This window comes from Motacilla alba, chromosome 20 (genome assembly GCF_015832195.1).
Source record: "Motacilla alba alba isolate MOTALB_02 chromosome 20, Motacilla_alba_V1.0_pri, whole genome shotgun sequence".
Taxonomy (NCBI): Eukaryota; Metazoa; Chordata; class Aves; order Passeriformes; family Motacillidae; genus Motacilla; species Motacilla alba.
Genome location: NC_052035.1, coordinates 10,484,127 through 10,508,762, shown reverse-complemented (window position 1 = coordinate 10,508,762; position 24,636 = coordinate 10,484,127). Strand labels below are relative to the sequence as shown.

General features: G+C 49.8%; 1 protein-coding gene across 2 annotated transcripts; it reads right to left on the bottom strand.

Moving 5' to 3' along the window:
* Nucleotides 1–9,286: 9,286 nt before the first annotated feature.
* On the bottom strand, nt 9,287–24,299 carry GATA5 (GATA binding protein 5). 2 transcript variants are annotated; one of them, XM_038159295.1, is made up of 8 exons: nt 23,938–24,299; nt 22,804–22,852; nt 21,594–22,193; nt 19,261–19,427; nt 13,809–13,934; nt 12,808–12,895; nt 12,189–12,313; nt 9,287–10,162 (listed from the first exon to the last, which is right to left on the bottom strand). In XM_038159295.1, exons 3-8 carry the CDS (start codon nt 22,111–22,113, stop codon nt 10,007–10,009), a joined length of 1,182 nt encoding a protein of 393 aa, XP_038015223.1. In that variant the 5' UTR covers nt 22,114–22,193; nt 22,804–22,852; nt 23,938–24,299; the 3' UTR covers nt 9,287–10,006. The 2 variants fall into 2 exon arrangements, with proteins under 2 accessions (XP_038015223.1, XP_038015222.1); XM_038159294.1 differs by lacking the exon at nt 23,938–24,299 and having other exon boundaries at nt 22,804–23,300.
* Between the last annotated feature and the right edge of the window lie 337 nt (nt 24,300–24,636).

The window sequence follows — 24,636 nt, the reverse complement described above, 5'->3', positions numbered from 1 at the left end:
TCCCCCAAAACCCTGCCCATAGCTGTCAAAGCCAAGCTGGCCACATGTGCCTGTTCCTATTTATCTTTCTCTAATCATTCTGGCTCAAGGAAGGACATTTAATATGTCAATCATATTCCCATTACTGTAGCACTTCATTAATGCAGTGGAATGAAATCCTGAGAGAACTTCTCTTGAAGGAAAGGGGTGGAGAAACAGGCTGGGGAGTCTGCAAGGTTAATTCCCTGGGGAATTGCTTTATTTTTTAATTCAGTGCAAATTCAATCATGTTTGGCAGCTATTTTAAGGAAGAAACAATTACCTAGGGTGCTAAGACACCATGGAGACGAGGATAACTTGGGACTGGTTTGAGTTATATCCCTCAATACAAACCAGATTAAAGTTGTTCCAAACCAGGAACAGGAGAAACAGGACAACAAATCTCACTGCTCACATAGGCAGCCACACACCACCTCCCCCAACGGTGAGATCTAAACCTAATATTAAAGTTTAGTGTGACCGTGGGTAGATGATGCTAGAAATTCTTCTTTTCCTTTATTTTATACAGTCTGTACCAGATAATTCCATCAAAACAGCAGCCCCTGCTTATTTGCACCCCACACAGATCCATGGGATGCACAAGAGCTCCTCAAAGCCCAGACTCCAGCAGCTGCTGAGAGCATCCATTTATAACAGAGACAGTGGAGATCCCTCTCAGCACTCCAGAAAGGCTCTTTACGTCATAAATTGTGTTTAAAGACTCTTTCAAGGAGACAAGCAAATTTAAGAGGGCAGTTAGCTCCTGGCACTTAGATGCATAACTTTATTTGAGTATTCAATTTCCTCCTTCATTCATAAAGTAAACAATCTGAGTTATCTGAAAGTGACTGTATACTCCTGCAGTGTTTTCTTAAAAGAGTCAATAGGAGCAAGGCGACATAAAATGCTTCAGAGAGCATGACACAGGAAAACACGAGCCTTTAAATTATACACATTCAGGAAACGGTTGAATACAGCATTTTAGATGGAAAGGTTAAAATGTTTGTGCTGAATTGTATTAAATCTTTCACCAGTAAATCCTGTAGGAAGCAGAACATTTGAAGGAACCTACTTATTCCCAGTGTCTAGGAAAGACTCCCAGAGTTTCAAAGGAAAACGTTCATTAATCTCATTGGACAAGTGCAATCTAATAAAAGCTGTTGTTAAGTTAAGGCAACTTGGTTAAGTGTTTTCCAAATTTAGGTTATTCCCCCACACCCCGCAAAAAAATCCCTTTTTGGTCTGAAATGGAGAAGCTTGGTTGCTTTTCAGCCTGAAATGACCTTTTTTAGGAAGATTTTGCCAGCCTTTGGGGAACTGCAGCTGGGTGCTGGCAGGGATGGCCAGGGCTCCTCAACAGCAGCTCAGCTCCGCTCTAGGATGGGTTTGTGGGTTCAGGTCCCTCAGAGGACAAACCCACTGTCCCCTAGCAGGGGTTTCACTTCTCAGACACAATCCAAAATTTATTATATGGTGGGTTTTACCCCAACTCCACAACAAAATCCAGAGCCAAGAAAACAGGGCCATTTCTGCCCCTGACCTCCTGCTGAACCTTTTTCGGGTCACTTGGCCTCATGACATCCCAGCTCCAGTCACTGATCAAATGTGGATGTGACAGATGACTTCTGACATGAAGATGACACCAGAAAGTGCCCTCATAACTACGGGGTTAAAAATGGGAAGCCAAGCTTGAAAGTCTGAGAGAGTTTAAACATTTTACCTCTGTTTGACCAAAAATCTCTCTGGGGAAAGGAAGGAAATCAACAAGGCAGCATATTCACAGCCTCTTTCCAAAGTAGAACAGAATTAACGGAGGACTGAAAATGCACAGTTATAATTTTTAAAAAGGAATTCAGCACTTCTGGAGTCTGGAGTGCCTGATGATCCAAAGTTGAAATTTGTGAGCTTCCCTGGTCAGTTCAGCCTTGGCTGGGAAGGGAAATTCTCAGCTTTCTTACAAAACAAACTAAAAGCAAAACAAACCACTTTTCCTGGTGAGACTTTCATTCAATTCAGCAGACTCAGGAAGCTCCTGAGATAAGCCTCCACTCCAAGGGTATGCTCCACACTGAGGCCTGGACCGAAGCTGGCAATTAGCAGGAGCAGAACATGCTTAATGAACTGCCACATTCGGGCAGCCTGGCTCAGGAGGGAGGAATTACCCAAACCTTCACCCGTGTTTTCTGCAGATCAATTGTGCACTTCAATAAAAGACATCATTGATAATGAAAAGCATGTCAGCATCCCAAGAAACCTTCTGAGGAAGTCCCCAGATTTCCTGCTTCTGAGCAAGATTGAGAAATCACAGGAATTTCTCCCTGACTTTTTTTTTTTTTTTTTTTTTTTTAACCACTAGTTTTGGGTTTCAGTGAGACATTCAGAAGCACTTAAATACTGAGTTTAAAAAAAGCTTATAAACCTCAGATCAGATTCTGGTTTTGTTTGGATTTGTTTTCTGATTAAGAGGTAAGTAGATTTCTGTTTTATCCAAACCAATTTGCCATGAATTAGGGACTGATCTTTAGCCAGTTGCTCTTTGAAAAATCAAAACTAAATTTAATTACAGGAGTGGAAGCCAGCTATTTTAGAAATTGTGGATGCTATTGTGGTTTTATTTTTGGCTTTCGCCTCTTGTAAGTGGAAGAGGGTTTGGTTGCCATTTATCAAGGCTGCCTTTAAAAAACAAAGCCATCTCCATCTCTGGTGACCTCGCTCAGCTTTCTCCAGATGTGTCTGATTTTGTGGTTATGTTCCAAGCCTCACTGACACCACTGTGGCCAAAATGATTGGTGGGGCACCAACCAAGCCACAAAGGCAAAGCAAGCCAAGAAAAGTGAAGAGGTATCTGCATTTCTGAGCAACCACAGGCTTCAAAAAGTTTAAGAAAAGGTTTTGTGTGAGCAGAGATCTTCTGAAACCTGGGGCTCCTGAGGAGAAGGTGCCAACATCTCAAGGCAGCTCGTGGTGCCTCTGGTCTGCCCTGGCTGTCCCAAAATGCTGTGAAGCAGTGCTTTATAAAAGCCCTGTTTGCACTTTGTTTCAGGTATGTCTAAAATTTCCAGGGGTAGGAAGCCAGGGCAGGCACAGCACCCACGAGCACCCCAGGGTGCTCCTGCTCTCCCAGCTTTGTGACCTCGAGGTGATGGGGCAGGTGTGGCTCTTCTCTCCCCAGGTTTGGTGCCATTAGCACCACAAAGGTGTCCCTGCCCCTGAAATGGGAGTGCCCAGGGCACCCCACAGAGCAGGGAAAGGGGGGAACACGAGGCCACAGCTCTGCATTCTTGTCAGGAGGTGAGGGCAAGCAGCAAGGTCAGAGTCAGTGACCTCAGAGCACAGCCCGGCCGAGGAGGAGCACTGTTATTAAGACTGTCTGCTCAGAAATGAGCTACCCATTATTAATATTTTAAATTGCTAAATCCTCTCTAGCCGTGTGTTAATATGAGGCAAAGCTGCATGATTTAAAAGTAAAGCTCAAGCCACTGTCAATCATTCCTGGGCATGTAGCAAAGCCTGCTGCAGGAATACTGATGGGACCAACTTTCCTTCTGGGAGAGATGCTTCTGGAACAGCTTTGCTGGGTCCTCAGCCTCCTTCCAGAGAAGGTGAGGGACCTTTCATGTGTTGGGACTGTCTTGTGACCCACAGACACTGCATTCACCCGGAGTGCAGAGCACAGGACAGAGCTGGCACAGCAGGCTCCTGCTCACAGACCCTTTGCTGAGGATGCAAGGTTGGATTTAGGAGCAAGCTCTGCAGTGAACCAAGAGAGAAACACACTCAGGAATGATGTCATGCCCCTCCACTGTTTGTTTTTATCATGGGCTTTCTACAGACTCCCATGGAGCTCCAAGATCCTTCTGGCACCTCAGCACAGAGGAAGGGTTTCCTCAGGGGCAAAGCCTGGTTTTGGGCATGAACTGAAGAAACCCAAGCTGAAGACAGGAAGTTCTGGGTTGCTGTTGGCTGGGATGAATGTAGAGATGGAGGAATGACAGCCTGTATTTATCATCTTTTCCCCCTGAAGGAAGGTGATGGTAACATGTTCAGCTACACCTGGGTGCCAACTCAATCCCAAACCTTGGCTTGTTGTTATATCTGCATTATTTAATAAGAAATATATACATATTATGTCCATGATGACCTAATTTGTTAAAAATGCTTTAGCACAGCAGAAAAGCCAGCTTACAATGCTTCCAAAGCCATTCCAATGGAGTGAGGCTCAAACACCACCATCATTCCTGACTCACCAGTAGCTATCACCTTCCCTGTAAGTGCCCTGCTCCTGTTTGGCGCTGTGACATTATTAATCAGGGAGGAAAGATGTCAAGGTCATGCCCAGGAGTGGCAAGCACCCTGCAGCCCCCACGCAGTGATGGCCCTGCCAGTGACAGAGCACCCACAGCACAGGAAACGTGCTCCCACAAAGCAAACAAAGGTGGATCTGAACCAACTGCCTCCCCAAAAGGGCACTCTGGTGCCCTTTGAGCAGCAGCTTCCCTGTTGAACATTCCTGCTGCAGATCCCTACAGACACACACAGAGTGTCTGTTACAGCCTCCGGGGTAAATGATTAACACCCATTCCACCTTGGCACTCACCTTAGTCCTGCTCATGCAGGAGGGGTGGGGTCTCCAGCAGTGTGTCCCAACCCTCTGGCTGAGGACACAGCACTAAGAGTAGCTTCAACACCCCCCTGTCAGGTGTCACAGTGGGCTCCTGGGGCTAAATTCCCATCATTTCCATTCATTTCATGAGCTGGAGCTGTTCTTTACTGCAAGCAAGGAGTGAACAGATGGCAGGAATGACACCAACACCTGCAATAACAGTGGCACAAGGCCCTGCTCCATGTCCTGTGTGTGCCCACTTCTCTTTTCCTCCCAACAGTCTCTCAGGTGGTCCCACAGAAGGGTCAGTCCCATGCCTTTCCCTTGGGAAGGGAAATGTGAGCACAGGTGAAAGTGGAGCAAGGGCTGGAAGTTTCTACCAATGTTTGCTTGGAGCCATTTGCTTGGTTTGGAGGAAAAAATTATAAGAAGCATCTAACTTTGCTGTTTTTTATCCAGCTGTCCCCCCACGTGTGCCTATTTGCACTCATTCCCAGTACAAAGGCTTCCACAGCTTTCCCAGGCGTGAAACAACCAGTTTTGCAGCCAAACCAAGACAGAATCTTCTACTTGAATGATAAAATTTTCCTACTTCCTTCTATCTTCTTCTAGGTCATCAGGAAATACAAAGAGCATCCCCTTTTTGAGGGTAATTGTTTCTATGGAAGAGCTGCTGAGCAGTATTACCTTGCACCAGCTGGGAAATTGGCCCTGGAAGCAGCTCAGCCTCCAACATCTTCAAACAGCAGAATGATCAAGGTCTGCTGCTGGCCACATTTAACACTGCTGTGGGAATGCTTGCTATAAAATCCTTTTTGAAATTCCAATATGAATGCGTTTCCTAGCGATGTTAAGGAGAACCTGTAACAACAGGGCAGAGGCTGGCAAACCCCAGCAGTCCCACGGCATCAGAAAACTGTAGGTGAAGATGCTTTTTGCCAAGTTTGACCATAAAAACTGCCCAAAACTTCTCCTCATCCTTCTTCTTAGCACCTGCTGTATCCCTGACATGTTACCTGTGATGGTGCTCTTGGGTAGAAGTTTTACTGGAATATGGGATCACTGTTTTTCAGGGAAGACAGCTGGATGAGGGAAAACTCCCTTTAACAAGAGCCTTTCTGGAATGTGCTGCTCAACAAGCTTCCCTTTGAGGAGGGACTTCTTTGAAATAAAATCACTTTGCAGAAGGTGTTATTGCTCCTCATTAAGTGTATTCTATGTAAATTTGATACTGAACAGAAGGAATTCTTGGGGACACCACCTCCTACCTACCCCTGGCCACAAAGCTTTCTCCAGAAAGGACCACCTGATGTGATGAAAGGACTGGTGGTGTTTGTTTTCTTCTTCTATGCATACAATGGTGAGATTGAATATTCAGCTCTGCTTTAGCTGCTGCATGAGTAAATAGCCTGGATATTTAATTACTGCAGCACATTGACCTGGAAAGCAACATGAGTTTTTTTCCTGGCTGGCACACAACACCAGCTTGGCAAAAAAAACCCCAAAACATTAGAGAGGAGCAGTGAAACAGTGGACTGGGAGTGGGAAGGAACACTGAATTCACCTCTGTGTATCACCAATCACTTCCAGAGAGATAAAAAACAGCAACAGAGCCCTACACCCCTTCATCCCCTAGAGCACTGCTGTACCTGGCTTCCACCTTCTTCCCAGGAGAAATCTCTTGGATACAAAAATGCTTCACAGATTTTTCAACCACAGGACCAAGGACAGGAAGTTTGATACCCTCATCCCTCATAACCATGGTGGGGGTGTTCCCCAGCTGGCACAAAGCAGCCAAACCAGAGACCTGGTGCACAGCTTCTCCTGGGGGCTGTGTGTCCCCGGGGCTTGGGCAAGGAACACTCCAACCCCTCACCAGCTGGGTGGTATTTGCAGCTTAGGCAGAGCTCAGGCAGCAGCTGAGCTGCCACACAAGTTGTGCTGAACATTTCTGTGTGCAGCACAGGAAAAATGATGGTTCTGTGCTCCAGCATAAATGACACCCCATTAGAGAGTCTGGGGCTTTGGGGGTCCGGCAGACATGAAACCACAACTTTCCATTTTCCACGCAGAAACCTAAAAGAAACAAACTTTTTTTTTTTTTTTTTTTTTAAAGCAACTGCTTGGGTGAGCAATGATTTTATTGTGCTATTAATATGACCATAAACAAGAACAACATGTGTTTATAGGCTCAAGTGCTTCATTACTCGCTCGCTGACATGGTAGAAATCACCGTGGCATCAGTTTAAAGTGCAAAATGGAGCAAATCATTGTAGCCACGTTGTAAAATCATCTGGGCAGGCAACCTTTGAACAAAGGCAATTGATGGCTCTGAGGCAGCTGAACAGCAGCAGTAAACCGAATAGCTGTCCACAAGCCACCAGATCTGCAGGAGAGCAAATACACCCCATGCCTTGGAAGGGGAGGGAGCACCAAGGGGGCTGAGAAAGGTTTGGGAAAGAGAAGTAAAGGTTGTTCTCTGAAGGTGACAGAGCTGCTGTTGGCACAGAAAGTGGGCAGAGCCCAAGGCTGGAGCTAGGAAGGGTGGGACAGTGCCTGCTCAGCTGCAAGGTCTAGTTCTCCCAGAACTCAGTTTTGTGTCTGATCTCCTCCAACCCTGCCACCCCAAACATTCAAATTCCTGTGACAAACTGTGTGGGCTGAGCTGGGCTGTGCCACCAGGAGGCTGTGGGAGCAGGATTGAGGATGTACCCTGAGCTGGGAAGATCCAAACTTTCCCATGGTTTTTGTTCACATCTGCTGGGGCAAATGCTCCTCTTTGCCATGCGATGGGGGGTACAAAGGGACATGGATCCCCCAGGGAAGGACTTCAAAGTGGCAACAGGGGGGAGAATGGCTAAATATTGCATGGGTCCCCTGGATGTGGGTCTGCAAGCCTGGGACCTTCACAGGGGTGCTGGTTTTTCTGTGGATGCAAAGACCTGGAGGGAAGGAATTTCCTCTGTCCCACGGGGCTGGGCAGACACGCTGCCTCTGCCGTGAGGAGACCAAGGGATACAAGCCTGCAGGAGCGGCTCCTGGCCTGGGAATGGGAGCGAAAGATTGGAAAGCACCACCGAGAAGTGAAAAACCGACATTGTGGGTGATGTCACCGGTGAGGGCAGGGAGTGAGCAGGAAGGAAAATTACACATGTCCCAGTTGTTTCACTCCTTGTCCCTCTGCCTCGTTTCGTCTGTCACCAGCCCCCGGCGCATCCTGACGCTCGGTCGACGGTTACCAACAGGCAATAAATAAAACCTCTGGAGCCACTGGTGTCAACATCTTGGCATTGTTTAGGTCTCCTTGTTTGCCTTTAAAATAACTCTCCTCCTCGGGGTCACGCAGATGAAAAAGCGAGGACTCCCTGCCATCATCCATAGAAATCATCCTGCCATGACTTGTGCTGCGCTGCCTTTTTATTCCTGCCTGCAAAGTTTGGGGTTTGGGGAGGTGCCTGGGAGCTCTGCTCATTACCCAGGGCTCTGCTGCCTCTTGCCAGCCTGAGCTCGGGCCACATCAGCCACTTCCCTGGCTCCCAGAGGCACACTCAGGGCTGGATTTGGGATGGTGTACCCCGTGCTGCTGGCTTATCTGCTGCCTGGCTGTGCCTGGCTCTGCTGCAGATGTTGGCTGGTCAGAGAGTGGAAAAACAAACTGTGGAGATGTGGATCCATGGTCAGAGCCTGGCCCTGCAAACATGGTGTGCCAGCACCTGGCCTGGCACTGGAGGGAGGCCATTCCATGACAGCCTTTGCCCTGGCACTGGAGCTTGGCATCTTGCAGGCTGCTAATGAGGCTCTGGGGGCACAAGAAATACTCCTCCAAAGACAGTTTTCATCCATGGGCTTTGATAAAAGGGTGGCTTGAACCCTCACCATGCCTGCACAGACCAGCCCCTGCACGGCCCCCAGTGCCTGGAGCATCTCCTTTCCTCCAGCAAGGGTTGCATGGTGGAAAGCATCATCCTCCATCCCAGCTGAGTTGTGACTTGATGTCAGATTCACTCTCCCTGATCCTCCTTAGCCTGTTGTTTATAATAAAAATCAAGCGATCCATCTCTTCTGACAAGAGGAAGAGTTGCTCCAGGAAGCCCTGGACAGGTCAACTTCTATATAAAGGAACTATTACTTGACAGCTTCCTGGCCATAAATAGCTGTACAGCGAGGCTGGGGATTTTATTTAGAAATAACAAATAAAGTAGGCCATAAGTAACTTCATGACCTTGCTCCCCCCTCATTTCCCACCCATCTCTCCCCTTCAATAGGGTCTATTCCTCATGCCCAGGTTCCTTGGGACTTACAGGACCCCCATTTCCCACTTCTGAGATGCTGCAGAAACATGCTGTTGCCAGCTTTTGGAAGTGTGGTCTGGGTTTTTTATCACTGAAGATTTTTTGCCACAGCTCAGCTCCAAGAAATTGTTTTTTACCTGGCCTTCATCAAAATACTTAAAAAGCAATTTGCTCTGCATGGCTGAAAGCTGGAAATCCTCCACATAAAATATCCCCAAAACTGGATTCAAACAATTACATCTCCAACACATCCCTTATTTTTCAGTCCCTCAAGCCTTTTTTTTTAAGTTTTAGATGATTAACTTCTGATTTTCTAATGCTCACACTTGGCAACATCAAAACCAATCAGGAAATACAAAAGAAAAACCCAGCATTTTAGTATTCTTTTATTATTGGGAGGTTTTGACCATTTTTGTCATGTCATTTGCCTAAAATAATAATAAAACCCTCATTGTTTGGAGCTGGAAAGGGAAGAGCAGCGTGTTTATTTCATGTATGACTCATCAGCTCAGTGTTGATACGCGAAACGCTTCAGAAGCTAACACTCTATAGAGATGATTGTTTTTAATATAAAACAGTAAATGTTTAAAACAACCATTCTTCTTTCCTCTCTCTCTCTTTTTTTCCTGTTGTGGCCAATAAAACATAAGGCAGGCCACGTAGCTTACATTTTAATAAAATTAAGTTATTTGGTGCCACGTTATTACAGTCTTTTATTGGAAAGTGGAATAAATTGCACACAGTGGAGTCATAGGAGGGAGAAATCACTGCGAATAAACAGATTCTGGGATGCATTTATTTGCTGGTTTCATCTCGGAGGAGGAAGGCTTTCCCCAGGAAAACGGAGGTTCCGGCCTTGGGGAGGCAGCCCTGGGTCGCACTGGGGAAGGATGAGTTTTTGGGGACCTGGTGCCACAGTGGGGTCATCCCAGCCCCATCCAGCTGGCGTTTTCCAAGGGCATCCTCCAAGAGAAACCTGTCCTGTGGCTGTGCTGGACCCGCCGCAGTCCGGGGCGCTGGGGCAGCTTCTCCTCCTGCCCGTCACACAGCCATGAGCGTTGGTCCCGAGCTTTCTGCCGGGGGCTGGCGGTTCCTAGGCGAGCGCCAGGGCACACCAGGAGTCCTGGCGCAGGGGCACGCTCAGCCCGGGCTGCGGGGCCATGCTGCTGGGGGAGAAGCTGTAGTCCTCGGGCTCGAACTTGAACTCGCCGTGGCCGCTGGCCAGCGCCTCGTCAGAGTGGCTCTGTGCCTGCCCGGGGAGGGAAGCACAGGGCTGTTAGGAAGGCTGCCATTAGCCACCGGCCTGCTGGCATCGTGCAGAGGCAGCACTGGGCTGGATTGTGAGCAGGGTGGGTATAGTAGGTGTAGGCAGCCTCGACGAGGGAGAGAATGATGTATCTGACTCTATTTTATCAGAAGGTTAATTAATTATTCTATTCTATTCTATTCTTCTATATTCTTCTATATTATATTACATTATATTACATTATATTACATTATATAATATAATATAATAGTATTCTATATTGTATTATACTATTCTATATTATATTATTCTATATTATATTATTTTATATTGTATTGTATTATATTATAGTATTCTATTCTATATTATTCTATTCTATTATTCTATATTATATTATATCATTCTATATTATATTACACTATGTTACATTACATCTAAACTGAATCTGCTAAGCACTCAACTGCACACAACTGCACAGAACTTCCTGACTGTCAGCTGACAGTCCTGACACACACACACACACACACACACACACTTGGCCCTGACAGACCAAGGAAGCAAAACACCATCACTTGGGGTAAACAATCTCCATATTGCATTCTACTTTTGCACAAATGCAGGCACAGCAAATGATAAGGATTGTTTTTCCTTTCTCTGAAGTTCAGAGAATGTGAAACCCAGAAATATTCTTGGGAAGATGTGCCTTGCTTTTCTCTGTGAAGAGAAATGTGGTGACAGGTGGGTTATCCCTGATGCTAAAATCCCCTTCACAGCAGTCCAGAGCTGGGCAGGATGGTCCCTGCAAGTAAAATGACCAGGCAAAGAGAAGGCATCCCAGGGCCCATCTGCATTTATTCATTGATTGAGTATGTCCAATTTGGAGACCTTTAGCTGTGTGCATATTTTTTCAGAGCACAGCACAAAACAGATTTCTTGGTTTCAAACAAAAACCCCACCCTGATGGTGTAACCAGTGCAGCACCAGGCCCTTGGGTGCTGGGGCTGAGCTTCCTCTCCATACACACATATCCGGCTCAAGGAGGGCTTAGACTCAGCATAAAGATTTTGGGCCACAAAATTTTGATGTGTGGGCAGATTTGGAGCTTTTTTCTTCCTACATCAAGGTGAAACAGCAACTAGCTCCTAAGAAAAGCTTGGGACAGAAGTGGGGCCTCTGACAGCATCACAGCTCTGCGGTCACTGAGCACCTCAGGGCTAAAAGGTGCGGGTAACACATGCCCAGGCTGCCTTTTCTTGGGAACTGCAGGGGATTCCACCCTGGGCTGATCCCATCAACTCAGCAGTGTTGTGCTTTCATGGTGGGAGATGGGAATTAACCTCAGCTCTGCACTGAAGCCACAGTAGAGCTTGGGCACCCCTGTTCTCCACTGCAGGATGAAAGATCCCATGGGAAGCCAACAGGCTGGAGACCTTTCTCATCCACAGCATCTTCGGAGCTCATATTCCCTGCTTTCCTCAGCCTGAGGGAGCCCACCATGCTGGTGGCCACAGTGCAATGAATTAATTGCTTCACCTCATCAAGGCCCCCCAGGAGAGCAGCCATGGAGGTGTGTGGGTCTCCCAGACCAGCAGGAGATGGCTCTGGCCCTGTCCCTGTCCCTTACTGTCACCATGATATTTTTATGAAAATCCTTTGCTAGGATTTTTCTCCTATTCTAGCTGAGAAGCCTCAGAAAGGAAATGTAAACAGTAACTCTCTGCTGGCTGTGGAATGTGGTCTGGAGGTTGTTTACCAACAGGGGCATCTTTGATTGGTCTCACATGAATTTTTTTTACCTGATGACCAGCCATGGTTCACCTGTGTCGACTCTCTGCTGAGTCACGAGCTTTTGTTATTAATTCCTTCTATTCCTTTCCAGCCTTCTGATGAATTCTTTTCTCTATTCTTTTAGTATAGCATTTTTAATATAATATATATCATAATATAATAAATCAGCCTTCTGAAAAATGGAGTCGAGATTTTTATCTCTTCCCTCATCCTGGGACCCTGGAACACAGTCACACCTTACCTGGGACACCGACACGATGGTTTGTCCGGGGTACTGGGAGGTTGTGCTGGGCTCTGACTTTAAAGTGACCGTGCTGTCTGAGGTGGTGATGGAAGAAGGGGAGTTAGTGGCTGAAGTTGTGGATCCTGGAAGACAATTGGAACAGGGCAGTGAAGCAACGTAGTGCAAATCTGCTCTTAAAAAAATTTATATTTAACAGTGACCATGACATCTCACAGCATGACTCTACTGTTTTCTTTCTAGCACACCTGTGTCAGAAAACACTTTGTACTAGGCTTTCAATGTGCTGATGGAGGAGGAGCATTCCTTTCACAATCTGGCAGTGTTTTTTTCCCATTACTCAATTTAGCCCAAATCTGCTCGAACATGAGCACAGCTCACTGGAGCGAGGTGCCCACAGCCCAGAGGAACCTCACAAGAATATGACAGCACTGAGATTTCCCACTGAGCATCTTCCTCTCACACGAGCTCTGTGCAGAAATACAGGCCCCAGATCTAAAGCAATCACCAAGGAATAATTCTCATTATTTTGTAACTATCATAATTTCCTGCAGAGGAGGAAACATTGTGAAGTGAGCTGTGTTCCAAGACCCCAGGATGGATCATAACAGCACTGTACCTGTTGAGGCTTTGCCTTTGGTAATGTTTTTAGGCTTCCTTTTCCTCGTCTGGATGCTTTCCTTTTTCATGGCCAGAGGTCGTGGTACCTTGACATTCATAAAGTTTGGAATCATTAATAATGTATTTTATTCAGCTTCTCATTCAGCAACACGTGTTGCTCTCCTATTTCTGTGCTGTAGCTCATGCAAAGCACCTAAAGTCCTTGTCCTTCACTAAGAGCTATTTTTCTCTGCATCAGGCCTTGGCTGAAAGATATATAAGGCTAACAGCTAAGGCTTTCCCACAAATTTTGTTTTTTCCTTTATTTCCTATTTTTCTTTTCCTGATTTATTAGTGACCTTTGCGGCGGGGCCCTGTTAAATTACACTGACAGACTAAGAGCCTACAGGGCTCAGAGGGAATGGGCACGGGGTAAAGAGGCTTCAGACTTTACGGAGAGATGGAGTCTCCTCTTGGGCTGGTGGACATGTCACCAACAGCTCCCATCCTCCGTGGGTAAATGTTATCAGCCAGCCTCCGTGTGGGCTCCTCAGCCTCCTTCACACAATCTTAACTAGGACAAGGAAAAGAAATAAGCTCTTTAGCTCAGCCCGGGGTTTGGGGAGCTACTGGAGCCTGGCAAGCTTTCATTTCATGGAATCCTAGGATGGTTTGGGTTGGAAGGGATCTTAAAGATCATGTAGTTCCAGCTCCTTTGCTACAGGCAGGGACACCTTCCACTACTCCAGGCTGCTCCAAAGCCCATCCAGCCTGGCCACGGACACTTCCAGGGATGGAGCATCCCCATCTCTGGGCAAGCTGGGAGCATTCCAGCATGGCCTCAGCCTCACCCTGGAGAGCCCCCGCAGACTGTGCTTTAAACTGCTCAAGGAGATGGGACTGTGGTACAGCTCTGCTGGGTCCAGTCTAGAGGCTGGTCCTTCCAGAGCTGATCTCCTAGACCTGCAGGGCAGTGATCCCAATCCCAGAGGGCCCCTGTGGGGTGGCCGTGCTCCTCACCCCGTGGAGCTTCATGTACAAGCCGCAGGCGTTGCAGACGGGCTCGCCCTCGGCGTTCCTCCTCCACAGCGTGGTGTTGGTGGTGTGGCAGTTCGTGCAACAAAGGCCGGCACGTCTCGACGAAGACTTCAAAACAAGCAAACCAAGATGTGAGTGCACACACAGGAGTGACGAACTGGGAAGTTTCCCTTCACATCAAAATGAAATCTCCAAGTACACCATATTCCCGGAAAACGCGGAACGCGCAAGCGCCAAATGCAGATCAAAGAAATTACATTCAAATGAGATCACTCTAATTTGCAAGTGTTTGTTTGGTTTGGGTTTTTAAAATTTGTTTTTGTTTGGAGGTTTTTTGGTTTTTTGTGATTGATTAACCTCGAAAATATCCTTGCAACTCATTTCACAAACTTCCAACAAATCTGCTGGAAGTGATCAGGACTCAGAGCATGGAGAACTTCCTCCAGGACATCCTCTCAGATGGAGAAAGAGATGGAAAATGCCAGCTGGGCTTTAAATGCATGAAGAAAACTCATGCTTTAAGTGAACTCCTCTGTTTTCCTGCACTCAGAACTACCACTATAGTTAGAAACATCCCAATTAATCTCTGGGTTATGACAACTGGAATCAGTTGGCTGAACTGAGCAGAACCAAACTGAACTGGTCCTTGATGAGACCAGGGAGGTTATTCTTCAAGTCCCACAGATAATCTGTTCTCTTACAGGCTGTAGAAACACCCTGCAGACATTAATTACCGACATATTTTGTGAGTGCAGTGATTGCTGGCTCTTAAACATTAATAATTCCAAATGGAGAAGGAAAATATTCTGGCAGAAGCAGCAAACTAATTTCTGACAACTTCCCTCCAAGCCAATGGAAAATTCACATCTCTCTTTTGTACAGACTTGCCAGCTCAATAGGCATTTTATTGGAGAGTCTTTTAACACCAGGTATTGAAACTATTTTAATAAAAGTCCTCACTAAGTGTGAGATACCTCTGGCATAAGTAATATCTCAGCCTCTCTCCATTCAGGTGTCTAAATATGTTCTTCAGCCACCAGAAAAATAGTTTTGAATCTGCTCAAAGGCAGACAAAAGTTGATGGAGGCAATAAAGAACTCCCTGTTTGTTTATTTTTCCATTATTGCTTGATATCCTGACTGAGCAATATAACGAATGAGGTGGGAAGAGGAGGATTAAAAATGAAATGTTTTTACAAGGTTAGCAGTCAAATAGAGATCAGCTTTGAATTCCAAGAGGCACAAGTGACAAGCCCTCGGTTTGATTCACTTGTTGCTCAGCAAAGAGGTCTCAGCAACTATTTGCAAATAATGGCACCACTTTGGGAATTATTCAGCTTGCAAGAAATAACCAGGCAAAAATAACAATACACCAAAGCGTGAGCTGACAGGCCTGGCACAGAGGATGAGACAACAATCTTTGTCCCTGATATGTCACAGCAAGATCCTGGGGCAGCTACACGGTGCCCTGTAGAGCCTTTCAGCTGCCAGGGCTGTGTTGCTCTTCCCTGCAACCAGGAGGGAAGAGCATAATCCCATGAGAGCAGAGGGAGGTGCTGAGCACCTGAAGGATGCAAGGATTCTGAGGTCCAACTCCTGCTGTGGGCACGGAGGGGAATTTGGAGCCACTCAGCCCTGGGATAACTGCCTGCTGTAATCTGTCCTCGCCTGCAGATGGGGAAAGACCAATGCAAAGCCCTTTGGAAAGTCTCAAATTTTCTGGGCCACCACAGGTCCCTGTGAGGGAGGGGCACACTCTCCCTGTTTCACAGAATGCTTTGTTGGCAGCTTGCAGATGAGGTGACAATGGGACCCGTGGCTCTGGTGGCCCAAGGGCAATGCCAGACTCACCAGAGCTCTGCCCTCCCTGCCAGCCCTGTGTCACCAGCAGCTCGTGGCCTTCCTGCAGGGACACTGGCAAGTGCCTTCTATGCATCCTGAACGTCACCCTGCAGGCTGGCTCCTCCTCACACAGCCAGGGAGAGAGGAAACCATCCCACATCGCCAATATTGCAATTTAAACCTCAGAAACCCCATGAGAGCCTGCCCCTGCACCACAACCTGCCAACTTAGCAAGAAAGAGACAGTCAAGGCTACCATTGCTCACTGAAGGACGAGGGTACAATACATTATTGCTGGTTTCCCAGCAATTCTCTTGAAAGAAAATGCATTTCTGCCTGCCCCCACCCCACTGCCTTTGTACCATTCTGACCTTGTTAGGAAGTTGTTGACTTCAACATTGTGCTCAGTGTTTATTTATACAAATGCACCATACACTCAAACAAAAACTCTTCACAGACCTGGCTTGACAGCCAAGTGCTGCTGATAAGCTCAAGGAATGGTGAGTTGGTGCCTATTGAATTAACTGTGTGTGAGAGCTCTTTGGAGAGCCCAAAAAATTCAAAGCCAGCAGGGAAGGTCCTTCTGAGGGAGACCAAGCTGTCAGGGACTTTGCTTCACCTCCTTTTCAAACGTGGAAAAGAAACCCCTGGGTTTCACAGGAAAAAAAAGGCACTGAACCCTCTGAGTTAATCAATGCTTCCGTGCCCCCATTTCCAGCAGATTCGAGGGGACCTGTGTTACAGCAAATTGTGCTGAGATATCTGAGGTCAGCTCCTGAAAGTGGGGAGCTCAGAGGCTCAGACTACAGCTCTGGGCAAGCCAGCACCTTGAGGCATGAGGGAGCAGTAGGAACTGAGGGGCAGAAGAAAACCAAGGCAAACACCATGATTTGGCTCTAGGATCCTGTTAGGCTGCCCCAGGACTGTGATACATCCCATCCCCACCTTCCCCTAAGGTGTCACCAAGCCCACTCTGCGTTCCAAACTGTAAAAAGGCACAGGCTGAAAAAATTCCTCCTGGGCTGAGGTGGAAAAAGTATTCTCTGAGCCAAGCTGGGAGAAATCAGCTCCAGAATTCAAGCTGGAAGAATTCAGCTTCAGCCCTGGGTGGCGTGGGAGCTGCTGAGCACAGGACAGATGCTGCTGAGCTGATCTGCCCTCCATGCTCCACTGTGCAGAGCAGAACCTCCCCTCTCCTAACAGGGGAATTGCAGCTGCCTTCAACTTCACCAGCTGCTCCTGCTTCCAAAGGTGATCTGGATTTTCAGACTAGGTCTAAGATAGCATCTTGTGAAACACACCAAGAAACTTGGGCTAGAAAAGGTGCTGCCTAAAATAAAGTGCTGCCTCCATCCTCCTCTAACACAAACCCTTTCTGCTGAGAGCCATAACCTTTTAAATCCAGACACAGGCTGGAGCAGAGTGGCTGTCCCTGCTGTGTAGAGGATGTTGCCCTTATCTCAAAAAAAAAAAAAAAAAGGAAACAAAAAATGAAGTGGAAACTACACAACTGCTGCTCTCCCTCTCCCATGCAGGAGCAGGCTGAGCTCTGCAGGACATCATTCCCAGTGTTATCTGGGCCATGTTGTGTCCTCTTCTGGGGGACTTTGCTTTGTGAAAGCAGAAATCAGGATAACTCCCAGAGCAGTGTCTACGTATAGAACAAAGGTCATAACGTAAAGGATGAAAGCAACCCTTTTTTTTCCCTATGTCTGTATTTCACTGCACTGTGAAAATGGATTTCACAGTTCCTACAGCCAGAGAGTCACTGCATTCACTGCTCTGCTCCCAGAGCTGGCACCCTCTTGCCCATAATCAGTAGATCCCTCTTCTTCCAAAAGGGCAGAACTTGCTGCAACAAGACATTTCACATCCTTGGGAAAACCCAAGGTTTCAAAATGTCAGAATGGAAAGTCAAAATTGCAGCCCCTTTTCTAATCCATAAACCAAAATCCCCTCAAGTATTTCAACCCTAGCAAAACCCTTCCCCTGCACAAGGATCAGCCCTTTCATTTAAGCGTTATCATTGTTGTATTTATTGCCAAAATAATAAAAAAAAAGTTCGTAAGTCTTTTGGTAACTCCCAACTATATTTGCTCATCGCTGGGAAACGGTCTTAATTCTGCAAACAAGCGTTTTCCATCAGAAAACTTTGTTGAAATGTTTGTTGAAAAATGTCTGATGGGTGCTATAGTGTGGCTGTGTCTCTTCCCATGTGCTGAAATAAAATACGGAATAGCAGCGACTTGTCTCCAATTCCTCCAGGGAAAAGCTGCTCAAAAATCCCCTAAAAATTCATCCAGTGACACATTTGGATGCCAGTCTGAAATGCAGAGTTGGATTTGAACTGGTTTGGACCTCTCTGTATGCATGGGTTGTGTTTGCCCTGAAGAAATCAGCAGCGTAATGCCGAGATTTGCGGCACAGCAACGACCAGGGTTCAGATTTAACGTCACCACATTTAAGGAGACAGAAAGATTTTGGAGGGACAGGCAAATCCTGTTGGATAATGCTGAATATTACACAAAAATTGCCTTGATTTTAATGTGATGAACAAAGCAGGTATTTTCCATGGAGCTCATTTCATTTTGCAAATCCAGGGCTACGTTTCCGAGGGTCGGAATCAGAATGAAACATCTTGCTCAATCTCAACTTTTTCTTTATTCCTGACTGATTTTCATACACAGGAACTTGTATGGGTTACTGCTAATAATGTGTTTTGCAATATCAAAAAATAACTGCAGGAATACACCCCCAGTGAAAGCCCAAGGAGCTCCCAGCTGTTCCCCAGAACAGTTCCAACAAACATCCTGTTTGTAATGACGGCGTCTGATGACAAGCTCTAAAACCAAAACTGTTACCACCAAATTTAAACATCCCAAAGCGACTCCACAAAAAAAAAAAAAAAAAAAAGATGTGCCTTTCCTCTCTCACCATGGGATCCCAATTGGAGGAAGCCCAGTATTACACTGACAGAGGGAATTAATGCTTCAACCAGCAGGGAAACTGGGAACTGCCAAACCCCAAGTTTTCCCCTTAGGCAGGAGGGTGAAGGCAGTGGGGAGCAGGGCCCCATCCTGCTGCCATTGTGAGCAGCCACAAACCCGCTGGGCCAGCTCAGGACCAGCCCTGCCTCCTGTTCAACTGCTCTGCCTAGACCGTGTCTGCCTGCATAGAGAACTAGGAAATAATAATAATAATAATAATAATAATAATAATAATAATAGTAGAGTACAATGCAAAATATCTGCTGCAGGAACAGAGCTGGGGATGCCTGCAGGGTCCTGACCAGAGAGTGATTGCTCCTGCTCAGCTCTGGTGCTGCCCTGGGACCTCTCCAGTCCCTTCAGCCCTATCTCCACTGCCCACCACTTGTGCCAGGGCAGAAACCCCTCTGGCTTCACCCCATTCCCCCTGACCCCAGCCGGTTCTGTGCTGCAACACGGGTGTCCTGGCATTTAATCTGTGCGAGGACAGGGGGTCAAACAGAGCCTAACACAAGTACAGAGACCCCATCGGCGACAGCCCCCCAGCCCCTGCCCTCCAGCCAGCCCCGGGCGGAGCAGGGATCCCGGCGGGGTCTCCCTCTCTTACCAGCCTCTTCTGCGGCTTGAGCGGCCGGTTGATGCCGTTCATTTTGTGGTAGAGCCCGCAGGCGTTGCACAGGTAGTGCCCGGTGCCGTCCTTCCTCCAGAGCGGGGTGGACATGGCTCCGCAGTTGACGCATTCCCGGCCGTCCCCGGGGAACTCCTCCAGGTACTCTGGAACGAACAGCCGCGGTGTGAGGGTCGGGAGCCATCCCTAAAGCACGGGATGTCCCCGGGCACCCAGCGGGAGAGGCTCTCCAATCCTCCGTGCCCCGGTAATAGGGGAAATCCCTGTCCGGAGGGGGTTACCTCCGCCCTAAAAGTGTGACCCAAACCATTTATTTCCTCCACATCTTAAACTTTTAATATTTTGTTCAAAGACCGCCGATTCCCCCATCCTTTCCCCGAAAGACGCCAAGGGGCTGAACATGGCCGGGGTGTCCCTGGGATGGGGAGGCGCAGGGTCACCAGCGGGACAGTGCGATGTTATCCCGGGCTGCAAAAGTAAATGGGACGCGGGGCAAAATGGGGCGATTTTCCTGATTTCCACCACGAAACACACCCAGCCTCTGGCCGGGGGGACGGCCCGGCCGGGGAAGGCTCTGAGGGACGCCGAGAGATGCAGGGCTGGCACCCGCGGGCATCCCGGGCTCCCCAGGAGAGCATCACCGGCCGGCCGCTGTCCCAATTCCTGCTAGAGAGGCTCTTCCTCACTTTTCGGGAAAAAAAAAAAGTCCAGGGAAGGAGCCGCAGAGCATCGTCCGAGCTCCATCCCTGCCCCGAGCACGGCTCAGCGGCAAACGGACAGCGCGGAGCGAAATCGGGACACCTCTCAATCGAGAGTCTGTATTTTTGTTCCGACAGCTTTTTTTTCCCTTTAAAAAAAAAAAGAACTTATTCTTCTTGGTTTTTTTTTTCTTTAGAGGAAAAATATTTTTAAAATTATTTTTAAAAAAATCTTCGATCGGATTAATAAGGATGCAACGGAAAGAAAAAGGAAAAAGAGCAAAATTTTAAAAGGAGGGAAATGGAAAATAGAAATAACACTTAAAGAGAAAATGTAAAAAAATATTGCAGTAATCCACTGAATTTTTACAAAAGGGGGGAAATGGAGAAAAAAAAAAAAGAAAGAAAGAATAGTTTAGGCTACTTGAGAGAGTTTACACTATCTAAGAGCAAAAGTAAACGGCAGAGAGGACGGCAGCCGCTATCCTGGACCCTAAAACACCGAATTCAAAGTGCAGAAAAGATTTCTGAGGCATCACCTCCCTCAGCAGGACGATCTTTTCCCGCACCATGCAAAGGATTTTCACAAAGAGAAAACCCTGGAAAGAACCCGCTGCCCAGCACCTCCGGCGTGGCAGGAAAAGCCGAGCCGGGGAGGGAGCCCGGTGGGGAGGGGGCTGCTTCCCTGCTCTGACTTTGTTCTTGGGGTGAAGATAAGATAATTCGGTTCACCGCAGTAAAGATGATAACGCGGCTGAGATCTTGAAGTGGCTTTTAAAGGACTTTGCAAACCACAGCCGGAGGAGGCTGGTGGAGCGCCCCGGGGTTATAAACCCCGCGCACCGAGAGTCCTGTGAAATCAAGCCCGAAACTTTATTTGCTCAGAGCTTGGTTTAAGGGGACTCTCGGTGAGGGTGCAAAGGAGTTGGAGTTTATTGTTCAACGCCTGAGCGCCTTTCGGTGTCTCCCCAAAGGCCGCAGAGCAATGCAGCTGCGGACCTGTTTGGGCGAAGGCAAATGAGGAGACCGAGAGTCTGTTCAAATATAAACTAATTTACCACAATAAATTACTTAAAAGGGAGGGAGCTATAAATCTGCCCCGCTAATTTAAACACAAGGGTAAGTATTGAAGCACAGGCACAAAGTCGATATTGTGGGAAGGAGATATCGCGGGGGTGGTGGTGGGGTGGGGAGGGAAGGGGTTGAACGGCCTCTGCTTCTCTGTCCTACGGGGGAATTGCTCTGCTTTGAAACGTGGTCTTTGCCCCCTCCCTTATCCCACCTCTGTCCGGGGTCAGCCGCACATACCCCCTTCCCGGACCGTCTCCCCATCCCGGGATAAAATCACCCTCTTCTCTCCTGTCGGGAATGCCAGCGGGACAGCTCATCCCGGGGCCGGGCCACCGACACGGAGAGGGGATGGGGTGTGGGATTGGGATGGGTATGGGCTTGGGATGGGGTGTGGGATTGGGATGGGTATGGGCTTGGGATGGGGTGTGGGATTGGGATTGGAGTATGGGATTGGGATGGAGTATGGGATTGGGATGGGTTACGGGATTGGGATGGATCCCACCCAGCGCCCCGAGACGTCGCTGAAGGTCGGTGGCGACCTACCGAAAGTGGACCTGCGGCCGGGCAAGGCCGCCTGCCTGGTCTGCAGGCTGTGCAGCACGCTGCTCTCAAAGTGTCCGGCCGTCCAGGAAGGCGGTATCTCGGGGGTCACGTAGGCGGGGTAGGGGCTGGAGTAGGACCCGTTAACGGAGCGCACCAAGGCGTTGCCGTACTGCTCCCGGCCCCCGCCGCCCAGCAGCAGGGGCCCCTGGTAGGCTCCATCGCGGCCCGAGGGGCTGCTGCCCGGCGGGCTGTGCGAGTACGAGAAGCCCGAGGGCGGGTGGGGGCTGCCGGCGTTGAAAGCCGCGGCCTCGCCGCCGCTCTGCCCCCAGCCCGGGGGGTTGCCGAGGTGGCTCTGGTGCGGCTCGCAGCCTTGCAGGTAGGGCAGCGTCTGGAGGACGGAGGGCACCCGCGTGGTGGGCACGTAAACGGGCGAGCCGGCCGACGAGTGGAGGAAGTTGCTGGAGTCGTGGGAATAAGCCGACTGGCCGTGGTTGGGGGTGAGGGCCAGACCCTGATACATGTTCCGTCCTCGGCGGCGGCGGCTGCTCAGGGCCCGGCCGGCTGCGGCCCGGCGGTGCCGCGGGGCTCACTCACGGGAACCTGGAGGGAGAACCGAGAGCAGCTCGCTGAGACCCTGCACACACCGGCCACCCGACGGCCTTTCCCCCGCCGAAAACGCCTCTTCTCTGCCTCAAGCAGAGGCTGTAATTTGTAATTTTTTTTTTCTTTGTTTTGTTTTCTTTAAAACTTTCCTCTGAGGCACAGGGAGGAATAACCTTCTTGGAACGGGCAGCGACCCCTCCGGCACCTTCACTTCACCCTCCCCGCCGCCCGCCTGGGCACCTCCAACGGGCCGGAAAAACACTTCAACAATTATTTTTTTTTCCCAATAGTATTTCCCGTCCTTTTTTTTTTTTTTTTTTTTTTTTTTTCCAACCCAGGGCCTGGAGCGCAGCTCGGGGCCTTGTTGGCGAGGACGCGGCCGGCTGCTGCCCCTAGGGCTCCCTGCGGGAGCGGGGTCCCGACGGATCTGGGCAGAGATTCAGAATCGGGAGCATCCCCGCTGTCCCCCAGCCACCAGCGCTGCCGCTTTCCTGTTAAAAAGCGCAGTATCCCTCGGGCAGGCCTCTCCGTGTGGACGGAGGGCTGCAGCCGCCGAACCCCGCCAGAGCATCCCTCCCTGGCCCGCTCCTCCCGCACAGGTACTCACATAGCAGCGTGCCGGGAGCGGAGCCGGGCATGGCCGTGGGGGCATGGAGCTGTGCTCAGACCATCCAGGGAAATCCCAGCAAAATAAAAGTAATAATTAAAAAAAAAATACAATGAAGTTCACGGGGGAGGCAGGAGAAAAAACACCAAAGCCCTGGAAGAGAGGGGCTGCCCTCCCCCGCTGTCCCTCCTGTCGCCTCCCCGTGTCCCGTGGGTGCGTCCCTGGCTGCGCCCGGCGGGGAAGTGGCGGCTGTGCCTGCGGCTCTGGCTCTTTACGGCGGCCCCGGTGCGGGCCGGCCCACGTGACGGCCGGCGGGGCAGCCCCGGTCCCGGCCGGGATTGGGCGCCTCCCGGCAGGGGGGGACGGGATAAGTCCCGGCGGCTCCGCTGCCGGCGGGGGGGACGCGCCCGCAGCCTGCCCCCGGCGCGGGGCCGGGCGGAGCGGGGGCAGGATGCGGCCCCCAGAGCGCCCCGCACCGCCCCGGGCCCGCCGGCCGCCCCCGCGCCGGGGCTGGAGGTGTCCGCCCGCCCCCGGGGAGGGCTGGGGGGTGGCTCCCTCCTTTGCGAGCCCCGCTGCGTTTTTGGGGTTCGCTCCCACACCCCGTCTGGAGGTGATGCCCCCCCCCGCCCCGGGCCGCCGGGAGATGCTGGGGAACACACGGAAAACTTCCCGGCGGGGATCTGCTAGCCGAGGATGAGAGCGGGTGGTTTTCTGCTCCGAGCGAGCGCTCCGGTTCTGTTTCGACATAAACCCCATCTTTACGGGGAAGGGGCGTCTCAGCCTGCCCCCGGCCCGCGCTGGCTTTCTCCAGCGGCCCACGGGCCCGCCGAGGATGCGGCGATGCTCGCAGCCTGCCCGCTCCGGCCGTGCGCGGCTCAGCGCGGCTTGGCCGCGTTCGGAGAGCGGCTCCGGCCTCTCACCGTCCCGTCGGGGCTGCCCCGCTTCCCGGGGCTCTGCTGTTCCCCGGGGGAAGCAGCCGAGAGAAGGGTCCTCCTCCCTGCAGCCCCCCGGCCGGGTCGCCCTGGCCTGGCGACGGGGACAAACCAAAAACCCTGTCCCAGTTGTTCCCCGTCGGCGCGAGCCGGAAAGGGACTTCAGAGGGGAAGGAGCTCTTAGTGCCAACAGCCCGCTTACCTCGGCTAATTCAGCCGATTTAACTCTCCTCCGGTACCGGCCAGCGAGGAAATAACTCCATCGTTACCGGGATTTGTTCCCCGGAATTATTGCCCTTTTGCACCAAGTCGCCGTGCCTCTATCTCCTCCCCAGAGAAACGGGGGAAAACCCTCGGCGAATCTCGCCCGCCGCTCGCTCCATCCCCGGGCAGACAGAATTTTGTCACCCTCAGGCTTCTACCGACTGGATCGGGCCCCGCTGGGCCCCGGGAGCCCTCCGGTAACGCAGCCGGCGCTGCCCGCCCGTGCGGTCCCGGCGCCCGGGGGAGCCCGGCCAGCCTCGCCTCCGCAGGGAGCAGCGCTGCGGGAAGGGTGGGAAATTTCAGCTCCAAAATAAACTGGTGCAGGAATGCCAGCTATTTCCCTCGGAATAATGCAACGCAACTGGCTGGAGATGTATTTATTTGCTCGCGAAAGCGGCCGTTTACGGCTCGCAGGGTATCCCTGTGTCCCTGTGCCCGCAGAGCAAAAGAAGAAAACAAAACCAAAACAACTAATTCCCCCCAAACAAGCAAAGAAAAAACAAAACAGAGTTTTTAAAAGGAGAAAAATAAGGAGGGGAAGAAGGTATTTTTAAAAAGTAAAAAAAAAAAAAAAAAAATTAAATGTGAAAAAGCTATAGAAAAAGAAAATAAAAACCCGTGAAGCCCGAGCCCCGCG